Source organism: Hipposideros armiger, unplaced genomic scaffold, assembly GCF_001890085.2.
Source record: "Hipposideros armiger isolate ML-2016 unplaced genomic scaffold, ASM189008v1 scaffold_332, whole genome shotgun sequence".
In the NCBI taxonomy this organism is placed as follows: Eukaryota; Metazoa; Chordata; class Mammalia; order Chiroptera; family Hipposideridae; genus Hipposideros; species Hipposideros armiger.
In genome coordinates, this window is record NW_017731682.1 from 1,006,898 (window position 1) to 1,028,164 (window position 21,267).

General features: G+C 44.0%; 1 protein-coding gene across 6 annotated transcripts in view; it reads right to left on the bottom strand.

Annotated features, from left to right (window-relative positions):
- The window catches only part of CRACR2A (calcium release activated channel regulator 2A), a 140,575-nt gene that overhangs the window by 66,133 nt on the left and 53,175 nt on the right, over positions 1 to 21,267 (bottom strand). For 5 of the 6 annotated variants that reach the window (XM_019660955.1, XM_019660957.1, XM_019660952.1 and 2 more), the window contains one exon: positions 3,650 to 3,900. In XM_019660955.1, the coding sequence (XP_019516500.1) occupies positions 3,650 to 3,865 (216 nt within the window). In that variant the 5' untranslated portion in view covers positions 3,866 to 3,900. Of the gene's footprint in view, positions 1 to 3,649; positions 3,901 to 15,753; positions 15,922 to 21,267 lie in introns of those variants that run through there. The other variant, XM_019660956.1, reaches the window with a different exon arrangement.

Here is a 21,267-nt window from a genome sequence, read left to right on the forward strand (position 1 = left end):
CCTGATCCTGGGAGGCACTATAAATAATTCACAGGTGAGGAACTATGGCCTAAAGACTGGAGAGACTTACACAAACTCACATCGCCAGCCACATTGCCGATTCAGGATTAAAACACAAGTCAATTTCCCACAGAAATCTTTAAGTCTTCTTGCTAACCTAAATCAGGAGTCAGCTAACTTTTTCTGTAAAGGGTCAGAGAGGACATATTTTTAGGCTTTGTAGGCCCTTCAGTCTTGGTCACAACTACTCAAGCCTATCGTTGGACAATATGTAAATGAATGAACACACTGTGTTCCAATAAAACTCTACTTGCAAAAACAGGTAGTGGGCAGATCTGGTTGTTTTGTCAACTCCTAGATGATCCTTAACAATTTGGTTAAGCCAGGAATTCTAGGCAGTGTTGGGAGGTAGGTACCTGGAGTTGGTAGGTAAGCATCTCACTCCTCTAAAATATCAGTAAGTAGGGTTTTTGAGGCTCTAGGCTTCTTCAGAGAGCACTCCTGCCCATCCTGCTTTCCACCTACCTCCCCCAGCTGCAGGAGTCCCTTTGTGCCCTTTCCAGCCTGGCCCTCTCATGTCCCTCTGTCCCCCCGAGGCAGGACTAACTCACTCAGGGACCTCAGCCCCACGACTCTGCTTCTCTAGGGGACTGCACCAGATCCCACCTTGCAAGCAACCTGCACCCTAGTTCTGCCTGGAGTGATCCATAGAACTAGAGAGGTTCCTTGTGGAGGAGAGCGTGAGGTCTTGGGGGCCATGGGTGAGGCTGGGGACTCTCAAACTGCTGCCTAAACTCTGTTCACACAGTCAGAAGCCACCATCTTCCATCCCTGTACCAGAATGTCTGCACACGGAGCCCAAGCACAGGGCAGCTTTCGCCCCTGTTCTCGGTGCAGCCCACCTCCGGTTCCTCCACGTTCCTTCAGGTTCCTCCAAGGACTTCAAAGGAGAAAGGCTGCTCCTGGCCCCTGCTCCTCTCCTTTTGTGCTCCCTGCGTATCAGGGTGGGCTGATTACCTCCTGCTGGGGCTCAGATCATGGTGGCAGTCTCCCCCACCTCTCAGATGACTATGAAGTCCATCTTACCCTCTGCAAATGGACTTTTGTTGATCAGGAAAAAGAAGAACAAGAGTACTAGAGGCAGAACTTAAGCCTCCCATTCCCTTTTCAAAACAATAAGCTTCCTGTGGTTTTGTTCCAGCTCTGCTTTTCCACCCTCCTCCTCCAGCCCCTTGGTTCACCATTCCACCTGGCCCATAGCCTCTCCTTCCTTGAGAGACATCCTCTGCTTTAAAGGGCATTTCCTGGTGACTGAATTTGTGTGTGTGGAATACTTTCAACTTTTCTCCTTCCAGTGCCTGTGAGGCTGTTCTGGGAGCTGATGGTGAGAAAGATAGTGATGACCAGGTCCAAAGAGCTGGCCGCCAACCAAAGGAGGGTGACCACCCCACAAAGGAGCTGTATGTGGGAGTGACAGGCAGCAGGCAGATGTCTGTAGGTTCTGCCCAGGAGAACCAAGGGGCGCATGGGCTTTCCACAGAGAGCGCAGGCTGGCTGTTCATCATTTATCTCTTCCTAGCCCGTCTTTCCAGACATTGACCACTGAAAGCAACAGAGAGATGGTCTTAAATGACGTGTTCTGTCTCCTCTCTTGGTAGCACTTTCTCAGTCTAAAGTACAGAAAATTTCAAATGCTGCATTGTGCACAGGTACAGAAACTTCAGAAAACGAAGGAGCTCAGAGAAATAAGAGCCGTGGATGCACAAGCGTCTGCTAGGTGAGATGTCCATGCCCCTTCCTCCTACCTGAGTCAGGTGTGAGGACTGAGGGAGGAAGGCTGGGGAGGGATGACGGATGAGCTGAGCTGCTCCCTCTGGGACTTGACATTTCTGACTTCACACCAGGCCAAATACAATGATTCCTTTAACAATGTTCACCTGATAGTTTAGATGCCCATGCCTGTCCCTCCCTCCATGTGGGCTTCAGCGAAGGTGAACTGGGATCTACACAGCGAGCTGTACCGTGCATGTGACCCAGAGTGACCCTGAATAAATGTGAACTCCCTTTTCTTTCTGTCAAGGGGAAAAGCAAAAGTTAAGGATGCCGTTGAAATAATCACCAACAACCACCACTACCACCAACCTGTGAATAGCAACTATGAAGCTCACAGACAGGGGTCTGTCAATGGTTCTCTCATACACTGAATCTGGCCTTCCCTGTGAAGCAAGACTTTGGAATGAGTTTCAGTGACAGAAATGTATTGGGGGGTCAATTACTAAAAACAGGAGTGACCTGAGCTCACTGGTGGGCATAGCTGGCTCTGTTTCCCAGCTCTTTCCCTTCAATCCATGCAGCTACTAGGTGGTGGGAGGGCTTTGGGAGAGGCCCGTGGGGCCAGAGAGAGAAGGACCCACACCTTCCCCCAGTTCACAGGCTCATTCTTAGCCTCCACACCTCGCGGCTCACACATGCAAGCAGAGATGGGGCTGATACTAAGGAGGTCCACATTTCACTGCCCAGCTTTAGTGTCTTCTGAAACTAGACTTAGAAAAAGAATACCAGGCCATTGTAGGTCTTTCTCCTAATAGCACAGCTATGTATCCTTCTAAAAATGCTCTTGACAGCGTGAGTGGTGAAAAGATTGGGAGAAAGGAGCTGTTTTCATGGAGCTCTAGTGGAGCCTGCATGTTATTTACTCAAATCAGGGTGAAATCATAACTCAGCATAAGAGAAGAACCTTTTGGCACTAATGGTTGAAAGGCACCAGCCCAGAGGTGGGCAAACCATGCCCCAGGCTCTAAATTAGACCCATTGCCTGTTCCAGTGAGCTAAGAATAGCCTTGACATTTTTAAATGGTTGAAAAAAATATCAAAAGAAGAAGAATATTTGGTGACACTTGAAAATTACTTAAAATTCTAAGTTCAGTGTCCATAAGTAAAGTTTTATTGGAACAGAGCCATGCTCATTCGTCATTCATTCACAGATTGCCTGCCTATGGCTGCTCATGCTACGGCGCCAAATGTAGTCATGATAGAGACCGCATGGCCCATACAGCCTAAAATACCTATTCTCCGACCCTTTACAGACAAAGTTTGCTGAGTCCCGCATCGTGCAACGATGTGCTCTGAGGATGTGCGATGTCTCTCTCTGGGAATGCTTACGAGAGGGTTCGGTGTGGATGGGTTTGAGGGCATTCTGGAAATGCCTTCCTCCTGGGCTGTTGTACCTGACACTGTACCTCTCCCTCAGGTACACACAGCACCTCGCAGGAAGGACTTCAGCACAGCTCAGAGCTTTGCTGTGAAGCAACAAGTGGGTGCCTTTCCACCTTTGTTTCAGGAGGTTCTTCACCACGTCGAACTTAAGCCCCTCTGTCGCTATCACCCTTTTCCACAACTTTGAGGAGTTTCTGAGTCAGAGAGGGGAAATACCCCCTGAGTATGACAGCAAGTAAAGGCCAGAACAGGAAAGAACCCAGGAGATCTGGCTCCCAGTAGAGCTTGGACTGATGCCTCTTTCCAGGACAGACTTGATGGCATCTTTTCTGTTAAAGACATCGCCTCCAGTGGCGCAAGTCCTAACCTGAGACAGGGAGGCCCAGGCCATCTGGCACTCCAGGTGGGCAGGCCCAGCTAGCGTCCCTCTTACCTGCATATCCCGCCTGGCGATGAAGCCCTTGCCCTCCACATCGCAGGTCTGGAAGAATTCGTGTGCCTTCCTCAGCATGGCCAGCTCTGCTGGCGCCAGCTCCTGGGTCTCCTTACACTCCAGGTTGTCCAGGCGACCCGGGCGGGCCCCACACTCTGTCTGTCCGGTGGCAGGATTCTGGACTCTAGAGGGCACTCTCTGGTCAGGGGTAGCCATCCAGGTTTGTCAGTTTCTCCAAGTCTTTTCAGAATCTGAGAATGGAAGATGAGAGTGAGGTGGGTGTGGTGGGGATGGAGTGAGCCTGAAAAAGAATGACAAGAGACAAGAGGAAAACACAGAACCACTCACCAGTGTGCCCCAGCATCTCTTAGCAACCACCTCCTAATTAGCAGAAGCTCAGGACAAGGGAAAGTGTGCCATGATCACTAATAGATCAGCCAGCTCATCAAAGAGAAAAGAGAAGAAGGGGGAATAGAAAACAGACATTTTCAGACTGAAAGAAAGTGGGCAGAGGAAGCCTGAAAAGAATTTCTCCCAATTTAAACAAACAACAAAAGAGATTCTAATAGACCAGCTACCATTTATTGAGTGTTTACTTGTAGGCAGGCACCAGGCCATGGTCTCTATATACATTTTGTCATTTATTTTTCTCATCTCTCTGAAATAGATACTATCATCTCCATTTTATTGAGGCTCAGAGAGGTTGAGTGACTTGACCAAGGTCACACAGCAAGTTTGTACAAAAACTGACATTTAAATGCAAGGTCATATAATTTGTATTTGAAATTAATCCCACACTGTCCTGACTCTTCAGCATTGCCATGGGTGGAGGAGTCCCCCCACTCAGACAAGCTCTCTTAATCACTCTCAATCCACTAGTTCTTGGTGAGTTCTCAGCCCTTTTCTCAGACCTTTGCAGGGACCAAGAAATAATTTCAGGCTCATTCTGGCTGAATGAGAAAGGGGACCCTATCCTCAGGGAACTTCCTGCTGTACTGCGTTTCCTGGGCCTGGTTTGGTGACACCCAAGGCTGTCTTCAGCCAACACAGAATCACCAGTCATATGCCTTGATCAGGTTCTTAAAGCCCCTCAAGGAGTTTTTCCAGAAGGTTCACTGCAATGTGATGTCATGGGAGAAGGCATGCAAAGCCTGGCTCCTGGTCCAGACTCTACTGCAGCTTAAGAGACCTTAAAGAAGTGACCTGTCTGGGCCTCAGTTTCCTCATTTGCATAATGAGAAGACTACACCTGTTTGTCTTTTAGGCCCCTTCTAGCTCTGACAGTCTGTAACTCTGACATTTCAAAATAACAAAATGTTATTAATGAAAACTTGGATTAATATAATAAAATAGCAATATCCCCAGATTTTTCTATCTGAAGGCTTTTTGGAAGTAGACTAGGCCCAGATTTCAAATATATGGTAATATTTGAATTTAAACATGTAGAGATGCACTGTAATGCATTGGAAACTGGAGAAAGTGAAGTCCTAAATTCTATCTCCTGTGTCCATGTTCAGAGAAAAGATAGAAAATCACTGTATCACAGGTGGGTTTCTCTGACTATTATAGCCTGGGCCCCTGGCTCAGCTGCGCCGTGGCTACAAAGTCATCTATTATTTCAGTCAGCACCTCCTGCCTACCAGATTTGTCAAGAGCTGTGGGCCCGTAGCTGGCAGAGCGCCTCCAGCCTCGGGAAGGAATCCATGTAACAGTGAGGACAAGGCAGAGCACGCTGCACCTGCTCCTGCCACCCGGCTGGACAAGGAACTCCCACTCTGCTGCCTCTGACCAGCTCCTCACTTGGGGAATGAATGGTCTCTCTCTTCATTCCTACGTGGTGTGAACTGACCATCGCTTGATCATAGGCAGACTGAACATTTTCATTCTGTCTTCCCCAGGGGGGGCCACCTTGGATGTCCGTCCCGAGAGAGCAGGGCTGTGTCTGCATGGTTTATGTGGATTGCCCAGCACACCTATGTGCAACGTTGGGCTTAGGGAGGGCTTCTGGATAATGATGGTGGTAACGTCTGAGCTTCTATAAATACACAGCATGAGCAGAACTGCCTGCTGTCTTCCTGATATCTGCAAGATCTCTGCCCTACCTCATTCCCACCTGCTGTTCCCAGGACACTAGACTAATAACACCTGTCACTCCTGAGGGTTTTCTCTTGCCAGATCCCTAACATACTTCATCCTGTTGAAACCTGGCATCCTTCCACAAGGTAAGTAGCATTAGGATTCCTGTCATACATGTGAGGAAACTGAGTTTGGAGAGGTTAAGTAGCTTGGATCAAGTTAGTACAGTCAGAGACCTCACGTACTTACTACAGCACACTGCCTTCCTCCCATGGGTCCCAGCTGTGGGCTTGCTCTTCAGTCTACTCGTCGCCAACTGATAATAAGGTAAGTCATCTTCCAGAGGCCTGCTCACCATTTTAACATTTATCTCTCATTCATTCATTCACTCATTCATTCATTTTCATACAATATTGATTACCATTAGCTCTGAGCTAATACTGAGAAATGCAAATATGAATAAAATATGGTCCCTGCCCTTAATGAATAAGTCTCTAAGGGTAAGATTTCAGTCATGCTGACTGGCAGTGAAGGAAGGCAGCTTGGGTCGAGTCCCTCCTCCATATCCTTTGAAACAGACTATATAGCAATCAAACACTGCTGATAAACTGTGTGACATAAGTGAGCCCCTGAACCACCCTGGGCATGGGAATTAATAGAGATGATCTCTCAGTTCTAGGTTTGACTTTCCCTGGCTCTGCCTTCCCTTGCCCATGTCACAGGTGATGCATGGTATAAAAGAGCCAATCTAATAGCTCTAAAGAAGCCATCCATGAGCACTGGTAGATAGGCACCTTGTCTTATCTGATTTTAACCCCAGCTCTAAGCCTTGAATATGGCATAGAGCAGGTGCTCATTGATTGTGTGTTGAATGAAGGAAAAGCAATCTTTTGCAGGAAGGCCTGAAAAGATTTGTAATCCAGTCGAATAGCTCTATATCCAGGATTTTTTAAAATCTCATGAAGAATGAGTCCAGACTTCTGTTTCCAGACAAGATGGTGTAACAGAGACTAGATTTATCCTCCACTTGAAACAATAAAAACTCCAGACAAAATACATTTATAAATGGTTTTCAAGACCCTGGACATCAGGCAATGAAGGACAGGGCTGAGACTAGGGTGGGCTGAGTGAAGCTCCTATGGTGCAAAATCAAAAGACGTATTTACTCTCAGGTGCTAAGTCTGTATTTGAACAGCTCTGTAAGTGATGTCTTCTTAAGAGGGGTGTCATAAAATGAAGCTGAGTATCTGAATGTGATTACCTTCTAAACTTTTGCACCATAGAGGCTGCACTCACCTCACCCAAGGCCAAGCCCTGTTCTTAAGAGATTGGGAAGCCAACAAAATGAGCCCCATTATTGCCTAAAACGTTTTTAGGTCATGGCCCAGGAAGGGGAAAGCCAGGCAGAGCCTGACAAACTCCCTCAGTTGAGGAGACCCAACTATATGCTGCCTACAAGACGTGTACTTTCAACATAAAGACCTAGATAGGTTAAAAGTAAAAGGTCGGGAAAATATATACCTATACCATATTAACATGAGTCAAGAGAGAGCTGCATATTAACATCAGGCAAATTAGAATATGAAACAAGGAATATTAACGAAGATAAAGAAAGTCATTTCATAATGATAAAGAGGTCAATTCGTCAAAAGGATATATAATAACAGTCCTAAACACTTATGAACCTAATAACTGGCTTTTAAAATGATGAAGCAAAAACTGATTGATTGAACTACAAGGAGACAAATCCACAATCATATTCAAACTCTACCAATAATTAATGAAACAAGTAGACAGAAATCAGTTAAGTATACGGAAGTCTTGAACAACATTGACAACTATCTTGACCTAATTGACATTTACAGAACACTCCACTCAACAAAAGCTGAAGACACTTTTTTTTCAAGTGTACATGGACTATTTACAAAGACAGTCCATATCCTGGTCCATGAAACAAGTTTCAATAAATTTAAAAGGATTCAAGTCACACAAAGTATGTACTCTGACCCTAGTGGAATTACATTAGAACCAATAACAGAAAGACCTGTGGGAAATCCTCGAATATTTGGAAACTATGAACCTCACTTCTGAATAACCCATGGGCCAAAGGAGAAATGAAAAGGGAAATCAAAAACTATTTTGAACTAAATTAAAATGAAAGCACAATATATCAAATGTTGTAGCAGTACTGCATTTTGCAGTACTGGATATTGCTAAAGCAGTACTCAGGAAAACCACTTATAGCCCTGAACATATATATTAGAAAAAAAGAAAGGTCTCAAATCAATGACCTCAGCTTCTACCTTAAGAAACTAAAAAAAGAGGGCCAGCCGAGTGGCTCAGTTGGTTAAGAGCTCGCTCAAGAAGGCGAGCTCTGAGCAACAGCAGTTCGATGCCCAATCCGAGCTGAGCTGCTGCTGAGCTGCCAACAGGTGGCAGGATGGCTGAGCTAAATAAATAAATAAATAAATAACTAGAAAAAGAAAAGCAAATTAAACCCAAAATAAGGAAAAGAAATGATAAGGATCAGAGCAGAAATCAATGAAATAGAAAACAATAGAGAAAAACAACAGAGGAAATTCCAGAAACTAAAAATTGGTTCTATAAGAAGATCAGTAAAGACAGAAGACACAAAATACAATAAGGAATTTGAGAGGTGACACCATGACAAATTCTATAGACATTGAAAAGCTAATGAGAGAATGTTATGAACAACTTTATGTCAATAAACTTGACAATTTAGATGAAATGGACAAATTCCTTGAAAAACATTAAATATGAAAGCTCACTCAAGAAGAAATAGATAATATGAATAACACTATACCTATTTTAAAAATTGACCAGTTAAAAATCTTTCTACAAAACACATCTAGGCCCAGATGGCTACATTGATGAATTCTACCAAATATTTAAAGAAAAACTAAGACCCATTCTATGCAAACTCTTCCAGAAAATTGAAGAAGATGCAATAGTTCCTAACATATTCTATGAGGCCCGGATTTCCCTGATACCAAAACAGGACAAAGACATTACAAGAAAAAAAAATACAGGCTAATATCCCTCATGAACATAGATGCAAAAATTCTTTAGAATATTTTAACAAATTGAAACCAACATCATATATAAAACAAATAATACATCCTGACCAAGTGAGATTTTATCCTAGAAATGCAAGAGTGGTTTAACATTTGAAAATCTATCATGTAATTCATCATATTAACAACTTTAAAAAGACAAACCTTGGGGATGACCAGTTAGTTCAGTTGGTTAGAGTGTGTTGCTGGTAACACCAAGGATGCCGGTTTGATCCCTGCATGGGCCACTGTGAACTGCACCCTCCTTAAAAGAGGCAACTACGCCATTGTAGCATGAAAGCAATGTTTAGCCAACGACCATGGCTGTTCCCCAATAATATTTTTTTTAAAAAAAGACAAACCTTATGATCATCTCAATAGATGTAAAAAAAGCATTTGACAAAACCCAAATCCACTCCAGATGAAAACTCTCAGAAAACCAGTTTTGCCCAACCTGAAAAAAGGGCATCTACCAAGAAACCAATGCTAACATCATACTTAATCATGAAAAACCAAATGCTTTCCCCTATGATCAAGAAAAAAATAGGAATGTCTGCTCATTCCACTTCCATTCAACATTGTGTTGGAGAGTCTAGCCAGTTTGATGAGGCAAGGGAGGAAAAAAGCATCCAGATTGGAAAGGAAGAAGTAAATTGGCTTTATTCCCAGACATTATTGTCTATATAGAAAATCTAATGAAGGTCACAAAAAGCTACTAGAACTAATCTGTGACTTTGACAAGGTTGAAAGATACAAGTTCTCTACATAAAAATCCACTGTATTTCTGTATACCAGCAACAAAAAGTTGAAGATGAAAAAAATATATCACTTACATTAGCATCAAAAGTGAGAACTACTTAGGGATATATCCGACAAAAAAGTGTAATACCTGTACATTGAAAGCTACAAACTATTGATAAGAGAAATTAAAGAGGACTGAAATAAATGGAGATACCGTATTTGCCGGCGTATAAGACGATTTTTTGGCCCTGAAAAATATGCCTCCAAGTGGGGGGTCGTCTTATACACCAGGTACACTTCAGATAGACTGCCCATAGTGCTTGCCCATGCCATAGTGGCCTCCCAATGCCCGCCCACTTCATTCCACATACCGTTCAGGCATCAGCAGCGCTGCTGGGTGTATGCTCGGCTGTTATGCNCCACAGTCTTGCTCCTGAGCCCTACGACTACACGATCCAGTATGTGCAAGCCACACGAGGCTACTGAACACTTGAAATGTGGCCAGTACAAATTGAGATGTGCTAGAAGAATAACCTTGTTATAAAAAAAGGAGTGTACCACAACATGGATGGACCTTGAAGCATTATGCTAAGTGAAGTAGGTCTGACAGAGAAAGACGAGTACCGAGTGATCTCACCTACATACGAAATCCACAAAACAAAACAAAACGAAGCTCACAGACACAACGAACAGGTTGCTGGTTGCCAGAGGTGGGCTTGGGATGGGAGACATGAGTGAAGGGGGTCAAAAGGTACAAACTTCTGGTTATACAATAAATAAGTCCGGGAGATGGAATGTACAGCATAGCAATTATAGTTAATAATACTGTACTCTATATTTGAAAGTTGCTAGGAGAGTAGATCTTAAAAGTTTTTATCACCAGAAAAAGAAAATTCTGTATGTATGGTGACAGATGTTCACTAGACTCACTGTGGTGATCATTTTGCGATATATACAAATATTAAATCATATTGTGCACCTGAAACTGCTGCAATGTAGGTCAATTATACTTCAATTTTTAAAAAGAAATGTAAAATATGTTACTAATAAATTTTAGATTGACAGTATGCTGCAATGATAATATTTGAGGTATATTAGGTTAAATAGAATGTTAAAATTAACTTTGCCTGTCTCCTGTACATCTTCTGATATGGCTGCGAGAAAACGATAAATGACATGTGTGGCTCACATTATATTTCTACCACACAGTTTGGTCCGGAACGTGAGCTATACGAAGGCTGAGGCTTCGTCACCTCAGTTCCCTGCTGTGTCCCTAGCATCTGGAATGGGCCCTGAATGAAAGAATGAGCCAGTGAATGTGTGAGACCTGCAGGAGTGCGTTCAAGAGCTGGAGGTCATGCTTGAGAAGGTGGGGACAGTCCTGGGGCAGTTTAGGGGCAGTCTGGATCTTGCACAGATGAGGAAACTGAGGCTGGAAAAAATATTAAAAAGTGGTCCCCAAACAGCCAAGATTCAAACCAAGTGCACCCCAAACCTATGCTCTTTCTACTCCCACAGGCAATTCAGAGTTGCAGAAAGAAAACTAGATTTGGGATTTAAAAAAAATAAAATAAAATAAAAGCATATTCCCTCACAGTATCACTACTACCCTAGATTTCAGCAAGTCACTCAGCTCCCTTGGGCCTTGGGCTCCTCCTCTCCTTATAAGTCGTATGTAAACACCAGAGTCCATCGATTTCATTGCGTCTTCCCAGTATATACAGAAGGCAATCCCATCCCAGTAGCCAATCTCAAAGCCTGAGCCCTAAATTTTTCCTCACTCTCCTGTCCACTCTTCAGCTCCAAAAGCTGCTCCAGCCGAGATTTCCCAGCATCACACCAATCGATAATTTGTTTGTTTAAGGCTTCTCTTTGATTGTACTTGGTTTTAGATGCTTTTCATCAGAAGCCAAAACCTTGCAGACTTTTCCCCTTGATCTTGTAATGAAATTCCCTCGGAGACACTTAATTCTAGAAATAGCTCTTGCTGTGCCACATCTCCTTTAAAGAAAAAAAGACATCTAAATCACAAACATCCCGCCACATTCAACTAAAAGCCTCAAGGCAAATGGGCTCATCTCCTTCATATCTGCTTTTACTACTCTGTTGCCCTCTATACCCATGAAATTTCCTACATTTTGTTTCCCAAAATAGGGATATACTTAATATACCAGCAGCCTCGCGTGTTTTCCACACATGCCTTGAGGGTATCCCGCTGCCCAGCAGGGTATTTCTGCTGCTTTTCACTCTCCCGAAACACTCTCCTGTACTTGCTTTGCCGTCACCTGTGGCCCGCTGAGTGAGAGCCCCTCCTGACTTGGTCCCAGCCTCCCGACACCGAGCTTTTTCAAAAAGAGCCTGTGCTGTTTTCATTTACAATCCTAGCTCAAGAGCCTAAGCAAAGAGCATTTTGGAGCCCAAACTGATTTGTCAGAAAAGAAAATCTCACCCACTTCCCCTCTGGTAAAACAAACTAACACTATTTTTGTTCAGAAAGGATAAAGAAAGATGTGCCGGAGTCAACGGTGTCATTCNGCCAAAACGGTTATATGGCGAGTATATAACAAACTCTGTATTTTGAGTGGAAATGTTAGGGGGTCGTCTTACACGCCCAGTCGTCTTATACGCCGGCAAATACGGTACATGTATGTTCATGAATTAGAAGACTCAGTACTTTTAAGACGTCATTTCTCGGGCCAGCCGGGTGGCTCAGCCGGTTAAGAGCTCGCTTGGGAGCGCCAGCTCTAAGCAGCAGGACTGAGGGTCGGATCCCACATTGAGGGCCAGTGACACTCGCCCTCTACAGCTAAGAGGATGAACAACAGCTTGACCTGGAGCTGGGCTGCTGTGAGTAGCCAGTGACAGCATAGGTTGCAGTGGGGCTGCAGTGGGCTGCCGTGAGCTATGTGAGAGGCCGGCAGCAGGTGTGAGCTGCCGGGAGCCGCTGTGAGCAGCCGACCAATGACCGGCGACCGATTGCCTCACCTGGGAAGAGCACAATGATCATACCAACATGGGCCAGTGAAGCGACGTCTTCCACAACTAGACTGAAGAACGAAACAGCAATTTGTCTACCTGTCTGTTTCCCTTCCCCGATTCCCCTACGCTGTTCCCCTCCCCCCAATTCCCCAATAAAATCTTTTAAAAAAAAAAGTCATTTCTCTCTAAATTCATGTATAGATAGATTTATCTCAATCCCAATCAAAATGCCAATAGGCTTTTTGTAGAAATTGATAAGTTGATCTAAAATTCATATGGAAATACAGAGGACCTAGAATAGCCAAAACAATTTTGATGAAGAACAAAATAGGAAGACTAACACTACCTGATTTCAAGCCATCTAAATCTATACTAATCAAGACAGTGTGGGGTTGACATAAAGACAGAAAAATAGGTATACAGAACAGAATAGAGAATCCATAAATAGATCTGTATATATAATTGAATTTCTGACAAAGATACAAAGACAATCTAGCAGAAAAAAAGGATAATCTTTTCAGCAAATAGCTCTAGAATAATTGGATATCCATTTGCAAAAAGAATTTCAACTCGTACCTTATGCCATATACAAAAATTGACTCAAAACTGATCATAGACCTAAACGTAAAAATCTAAAAATATAAAACTTTGAGAAGAAAGCATCTTTGTGACCCTGATAATTTGGACTTTATCAAAGTTTAAAATTTCTGCTCTTTGTAAGATACCATTTAAGCCACTCAGTGGGAAAAAATATCTGCAAAGCATATATCTGATAGAATATTTGATCCAGATTATATAAAACAACTCTCAAAACTCATTAATACGAAAATGAACAACTCAATTTTTAAAATGGGCAAAACATGTGAACAGGCACTTGACCAAATAAGATATATGGATATCAAATAACTACATGAAAATATTCAACATCATTAGTCATAAGGGAAATACAATTGAAACCATAATGAAATACCACTACACACTTACTAGACTTGCTAAAATGAAAAAGACTGACCAACCCAAGTCTTGGCAAGGATGTGAAGCAATGGGATGGCACTCTCATACTTGGCTGGGGGGAATGTAGAATGGTATAACCCCTTTGGAAAACATTTTGTGGTTTCTTTAAAAAGCCAAACAAACTTCTACCATATGATCCAGCCATCCCATGCCTCAATATTTACCCAAGAGAACCAAAGCATATGTCCATACGAAGACTTGTACGTGAACGTTCATAGAAGCTTTATTTGTACTAGCAAAAACAGCACAAATGTTCCTCAACAGGAGAATGGATAAACCAACTGTGGTATACACACAATGGGATGCTACTCCACATTACAGGGAAGGAACTCTTGATCCAATCAACAAATGGATGAATCTCAAAGTACCGTATTTTGGCGTGTATAATGTGCACTTATTTTGGCCCAAATTTGTGAAGGAATGATAAGGATGAGCATTATACATGGGTAGTACTAATGTTTTATCGATATAAATGTTTTTAATTCTTTTATTTATGCTTATGAGTTAAAAGTGTAACTCTAGAAATCAATAATGATATCCATATGCAAAATAATACCCTGGAATACAATAATCAGTTTTGTTGAACTTATGACAAACTTGCAGTGACAAAGTTCTTGGCCTTCTACGATGCATAAATATCGTAAATTTGTTACCGGTACATAAAAATTCTTGTACCTTGTATTCGTTGTTGTGTTTTGTAATTATTTGTTACATAAAATTTCTGGTACCATAATATGTCAAAAAATAAATGCTAAAATTCCTTTGTAATACAAAAAAACATGTACCTAAATGTAAACAAATAAAAAAATTTGAATTAAAACAAGAGATTTTTTTCTCTGAAAGTTTGGGCCAAAATCATGGGTGTGCATCATACGCGGGAGGGCATTATACGCAAAATACGGTAATCACGTCAGTGAAAGAAGCCAGACCAAAAAGAGTACACCTTATCTGATTTAATTTACATAAAATTATAAAAAATAAAGACAACCTATAGTGACAGAAAAGAAATAAGAGAGGGTAGAGAAAAGTGAGAGGGAGGGATTACTAATGAATAAGAGGAAACTTTTTAGGAGGTGTGGGTATGTTCGCAATCTTAACTGGGGTAATAGTTTCATGGACATATATACATACAAACACACATACACACATACACATACATACATATATATGTATATTAACTTATCAAATTGTATATTTTAAATATGTGCAGTTTATGTATGTCAATAATTCAATAAATCTATTTTAAAAAATAAAATATATCCAGGCCAGAACCTTCTCATATCCACCAGGACTTGCAAATCTAGCTCTGCCTATTATGTTTTGTCTCAGGAGCCTGATTCCTCCTTTTACATTCAACTCTTGGCAAGCAGGAAATGGCTGAAAATTAATGGCTGTGAAAATCCCGAGCCCCTTAGCGTAGGGAGCTAAACGAACCCTGAAAATAATGGAGCAGGCAGAGCCCCTCCTGGAGCCCACTGCCCTGTTGTGAATTCAGCATCCTTTCTCTCACTCCTTGGCTTGGCTTGGCTTGGCCTGCAATCTTTGCCCAGCATCTGTGCATTTTCCAAAGGGAATGGGAGACAAAACAACAGAAGTGCTATATTTTCATTTCAAAATAAAATGGAAGCCCTGTGACGGGCTCTGCTGACACATTTGGATGAAGCCCAGGGATACCCTAAGCTCAGGGCTGGACACAGCTTTCTGTCTCAAAGGGTTTTTAGACCAACAGACAGTACAGCCATCAAAGGGAAAATGGTGGGGCACGTTCCAAAGGCAAAGGGGAAAGGCCATGATTGTCACAAAGGTAGCAGAGAAACCACTTTTTATCTGCCTCGCTCAGAGCGTGCAGACCATTCATCTCTCTCCAGAATGGTTCTATGAAAGCCTTTATACACAGAGGGAAACTATCCAGCCCTCAACCATTTCCAGAAACATTTCCCAGACTTCCAAAGCGATTCTAGCAGCTTAGAAATGGCTGCAATCACCAAGTTCAGAGATCAAACCTAAACTCCCCTCCTAGAGTTCGAAGCTAACTTCCCCCTTACTCTGGGCTCAGCGGAGACAGAACAGCCAAGGCGCTCCCTCCACACCATACCTGTTGTAAACTTGAAAGCAGCTACTAAGTCACCCTTATCTCCTTGAATCTCTCCTGTAGCAGACAGTAGTGAAATCAAAAGCCCACAGAGCATCCCCAGGACCCATTCAAATTTCCTTAATTACCGGGGCAGCCCTGGAGGAATTCTCCGTATGCAGCAGTGCCCCAAGTCTGCACCATGGACTCTGAGCTGGCAGTGTCACAGGAAGGCAGTCAGGTGAGTCTTGTCAAACTGCAGAGGGTGCAGGAGGGTTGCTGAGCGAAGGATTTCAAAGGCAGCTCCAATAAGAATGGATAGAGACACTCACAGGAAACGGTGCCTGCTGGGCTTCCTAGGAAGGAGCAAGTTAAGGAAGAAAATGTATACATTTTCTAGGATTGTGGGTTTAAAACAACAGAAGTTTATTCTCTCAGAGCTTGGGACCAGAAGTCCAAATCCAAGTGTCAGGAGGGCTGTGCTCCTTCCAAGAAGCTGGGTAGCCTCCCTGTGTACCTCTCCAAGCTTCTGGTGGTGGCCGGCAGTCCTCGTGGATTCTTGGCTCACAGCTGCAGCACTTCTCTAACCTCTGCCTCTGTCCCCACGCAGCTCTCTCCCCTCATGTGTCTCTATCACCTCATCTTCCCCCTCTTAGAGGAACAGCTGTCATATTGGATTATGGGCCCACCCTAATGACCTCATCTTAACTTGACTAATTACATTAACAATGACCCTATTTCCAAATAGGGTCACATTCTGAGGCCCTGGGGGTTAGGACTTCAACATATCTTTGGCAGGGGCAGGGGGGGTATGGGGGGGACAGGACATAATTTAACCATTAACAGGTGGTGCCATAGAAGACCTTGAGACAAAGATTTGAGTGACACTGGCTTGTTTGGCAGGGATCAGAAATACTGTTTGGGGAGTAGGAAGTGAAACAGGGGAGGTGAGGGAGCGAGCCAGTGAAGGGCGCGAGCCAGTGAAGGGCGCCTGAGCCAGTCGACTACTAGACAAGCAACTGTGCATTACTGGAGCTTAAGCCCAGAGAACTCTGTAACCTGGTGTAGACCACATCTCAGTCATCCAACCACAGGGGCAAAGGAGCTGATGTATTTATATATCACCCCCTATTAGTCACTGGGTGAGGGCTGCTTTTCAGGGGTATTGATTCTCTGCACTCCAGTTTGCCATGAGTGCAATGTGGGTACAGAAATCCTCAGGCAAAGAGAGACACAGGCAGCCGGAAGTTGCCGGAGGGCATGGGAACGGTCAGGCTCCAGGATATGGGCGGAGCCCCGACAGCATCTGCCACTGGGGGAGACTGAGGAAGGAGAGGCTCTGGGCCACCCACAGGACCCACCAGACAGGCCCCAACCCTGCTTTTCGCTAGGGAGAGAATGTGGAAGGTGAGGTGGGGAAAGGCTGGTGACCAGAGCAGAGAGGAGAAGCTCAGAGAACTCCACGTGTCCCTTCCTCCCTCCCCATGGAAAAGAGGAATCCCACCCAGCTTGAGCTGCATGAATGCAACATAGCACAATGTTAAGAGCCGACTTCCCCTAGGTTCAAATCCTGCCTCCACCACTTCCTAGCTGCATGACCTTGGGCAAGTTATTAACCTCTCTAGGACTCAGTTTCCCATCTGTAAAATGTATTTTATGTGAGGACTAAGTAACTTAAAACATGTAAAACACTTAGAAACTATGCCTGGCACATAGTAAGCAGTCGGTAAATCTCAGCTCTTGTGATTATTTTTAAGGCATTTTCAGTATGATCTTTTTTAGTTCAAAACACTGATAGTAAGATCACTCCTTGGGAGGTGATGAAATAATGGAAGACATACTACAAACCAGTAACAACGCTAATAATGACACTAATTACACTTTGCAGTTTAAAAAGAACTTTCACTTATCTCATCTCCATAGTGATCCCGTGAAGCTGTCAGGACTGGCTATCCTTATTCTCTTTTATTAATGAGAATCTCAGTCTCCAAGAGGTTAAGTGACCCGTCTTGGGTCATAAACAAGCAGAGCTGGGACTCAAACTTACTGCCATTGAGAGTTAAGAGAAAAGACCAGGTACATAGTAGGGCTGCATTTGTTTTCTAGGACTCAACAAAGTCAAGTTCCAGTTCCTTCTCCCTCCTGTAAGAACTCTGTAGGTCTGCTCCACGCTGTGTGTGCCTTCAGGGACCACCTCCCCTGAGAAGCCTCCCTGACCACCCAGTCTGGACTGCTCAGGCCTCTGTTTCTCTGAGTACTCTTTCAAGCTTCAGGCATTAGAACATACTGCTGGCTCAGGTGGGCTAGATTTTCAAGTGTACATGATATGTCTTATTTCTTCTTCAAAGGCAGAAGCCCCATCAATAAATCTTAGTAAGAATGAAATTGATATTTGCTCATTTGGTGAACAAACACCCCACCAATTCCCAGCCTGGTACTTTGCATATAACAGGTGCTCAATAAATGTGTGTTGGCTTCTTATTAAGGCCATTGAGAGTGAGGGCTCAGAGTGGTAAATATTTGTGATATAATGAAAAATACTATCTCATGGGTCTTTTATTCCTAGTTCCTGGCACAGAGCTCCTAAAATCATTGGAACTTCCTGAGTGATAGGAGTATCTTTTGTTATTCATAGTGAGCCCCTTTCAGCCATTCCTGAGTATATGCTAATGAGATGACTCTAGATGAGCCCTACATATTATAGCTTCAGGATGGGGATTGGTTGCCAGAGGAAACAACCATCTGATTAGAGGGTGAGAACTTTCAGGTGCCCCCTCCCCCCACCCCAGGAGGGAGAGAGAGACTGGAGCTTGAGTTCAATCACCAATTATACCTATGTAATGAGCCTCCATAAAATGCCCTAACCTACAGGGTTCTGGGAGCTTCCAGGTTGGTAAATACCTCGAGGATCTGGGAGGGTGGTGTGCCCTGAGAGGGCATGGAAGCTCTGTCTTCCTCTCACCACATCTTGCCCCGTGCATGTCTTCCATTTTAGTTATATACTTTATAACAGTAAATAAAGTGTTTTCCTGTGTTCTGTGAGTTGTTCTAACAAATTATCGAAACTGAGGAGGGGGTTATGGGAAGCTCAGAATGTATAGCCGGTCAATTAGACACATGGGTGACAGCTTGGGACTTGCAACTGGCATCTAAGTAGGGGCAGTCCTATGAGACTGAGCCCTTAGCCTGTGGGATCTGTGTTATTGTCAGAATTGAACTGAATTATAGGACACACATATATGTTGGAAGAAAAGACCCCACGGTATTTAACCGCCAGTTCTTTGGTCTGGGGTGGGGGAAAGCCCTAATTTGTTGCATCTGCCTGTTTCTAGGGTGTCAGTAATCCCATGAGGCCAATGTCAACCTACAACAATCAGCTCTCACCAAGAGAGATAGTGAGGCTCATGTTTCTGTCTAGGTGCCCCGAGAGAGTGACCTCTGTATCCCCAGCACTGTCTACACAGGTGATGGCGGCTGATGCCACTTTGGACTTTATTCCCACCCTAGACTCACCAGGCAGGGCTTGTTTTAAATCCACCTTAGTACTTGGGGAAAAAGTGCTTTACCCAAACCTCCAGGTTTCACAGGTGACCTGCCAGCTGTTCACACTGTGCCCCTCCCTTCCTTCCCTGGCCCTGGGCAGACCCTCTGGCTGGACCAGGGCAAGGAGGCAGATGGAAGGGTCCTCTCCATAAAGAGCAGAGAGGCCAAGCTGCTGCTTCACAGGACTCCTTTCACCGCCCCACTGATTCAAATGTTAGCACAGGGAAGGAGACTTGCCCTGTCCCATGTGAGAGTGTGTGTACTTCTTTGACACATAGTTCAAGAGCTTTGGACAAACCCCACCTCTTCTGACAGGACTCTTACTATGGTGGATAAGGGCACAAACTCCAAGGCCAGACTACCAGTTATGCAGCCACAAACAGGTCTGTCTCTTCAACTCTCTGAGCCCCACTTTCCTCTCCTGTAAAATGAAGGGTGGGGTGGTACCTTAGAGTGTTAGCTCTTGTTACTATTCTAATTATTGTAGAATTCAAATTGACTTCCCAGATAAAATTTGAACAAAACAAACTAATAAACAAAAAACCAAGAAAACAAAAAAATGCTGCATGAGGAGATACAATCAAGAAGCCCATCTATTTACCACTGACTGCCCCAGCTGGATGGGGCTTTGTGGTGTGATGTCACCTATTGCAGGACACCAGGAAGGCCATGGGTCTCACCAACCCACATTAGGGGCAAGTGTACATAAGCACCTTTGAGAGAGCGACCTCACCACTAGGTGGCCTGCAGCAGCTTACACAACCACCATAGCTTGCCTCCTTCTCACTCAAATTAGGTCCAATTTCCTTGTTGTAGCCTCAAGCGAGACAGGGAACAGCTGTCTCCTACCTCTGTAAAACCACTCTTCCAGGTCTGCACAACTATTATTAAACATCCCCCTTCACACTTCTCTTGCTCTATTATCAGGTACATTAAAGGCCCTTGATAATGGCTTGAGGTCTCTGGGAGAGGGCTGCTGTTCACCCTAATTCCTCTAATAATTAGTGGTTGTAAACCACTTTTAGATAAAAGGCATTTTATAAGAGCTAAGTCCTACTATGATTAGCGCTCCACTATTTCCTTGCTGATGAGCACATCAAAGTCAAACTTGGCCACAGCATGATAGCTGGTGGTTAATTAGATGTGGTTCAAGGCAGCTGGTACATATTAAAGAAACTGCTGCAAAATTTATCAACATTAGAAAAGGGCCTCCTTCCTTCCCAACACGAACAAGCTCTTTCCAAAGGCTGTCAATGTTGATGTCTGCAAGACGCTTGCCCGGGAGAGGACCCAAAGCTAACAGAGCCTCTGGGCCTGGAAGGGAAGATGCCTCAACACAACACGTGGCTTTACGTAATCTCTTATTGTTATCATCTTGAGTCCATGGACACGGTCTCATTTTATTTTGTTTTTGTCATCACTCTGTGATACGAGCAGGTAACGTGATCCACACTTGGCACATGAGGAAGCTGGGATCTACACATCAGGGAGGCACCGCTGGACACAGCTAGGGGTGCAGTTATCAAGGCCACCCTGTCGGTGCCCCACCCACCTCCCCTCCTTTCAGATATCTGTACAGTTTCTTCGTGCCTTTGCTTCTAACCCCCTGAACCTGTGACTCTTACAAGGCTGGTCCCTGGGCTGCTGGAGTCACGTCATCTATGTGGACAGAGCCAGAAGTGCCTGAAATTTCCCGGACACCTCTAAACAGCCCTTAGCCAATGACGGACTGCTGCGGAAGTGGGAAAGTCCAGTGCCCTCCTCTCCATAGGGGGATTTATACTTTAGAACACTTTTGTCTTTCTAGGTCAGTGGTTCTCAACCTTCCTAATGCCATGACCCCTTAATACAGTTTCTCATGTTATGGTGACCCCCAACCATAAAACGTCAGCTTCTTTATCTGTAAAATGGGACCAACGACTCCCATTTTGCAGATTATTATAAGGCAGCAGTTCTCAACCTGTGGGTCGTGACCCCTTTGGGGGTCGAACCACCATTTCACAGGGGTCGCCTAAGACCATTGGAAAACAAAAAGATATTTACATTACGATTCATAACAGTAGCAAAATTACAGTTATAGAGTAGCAATGAAAATAATTTTATGGTTGGGGGTCACCACA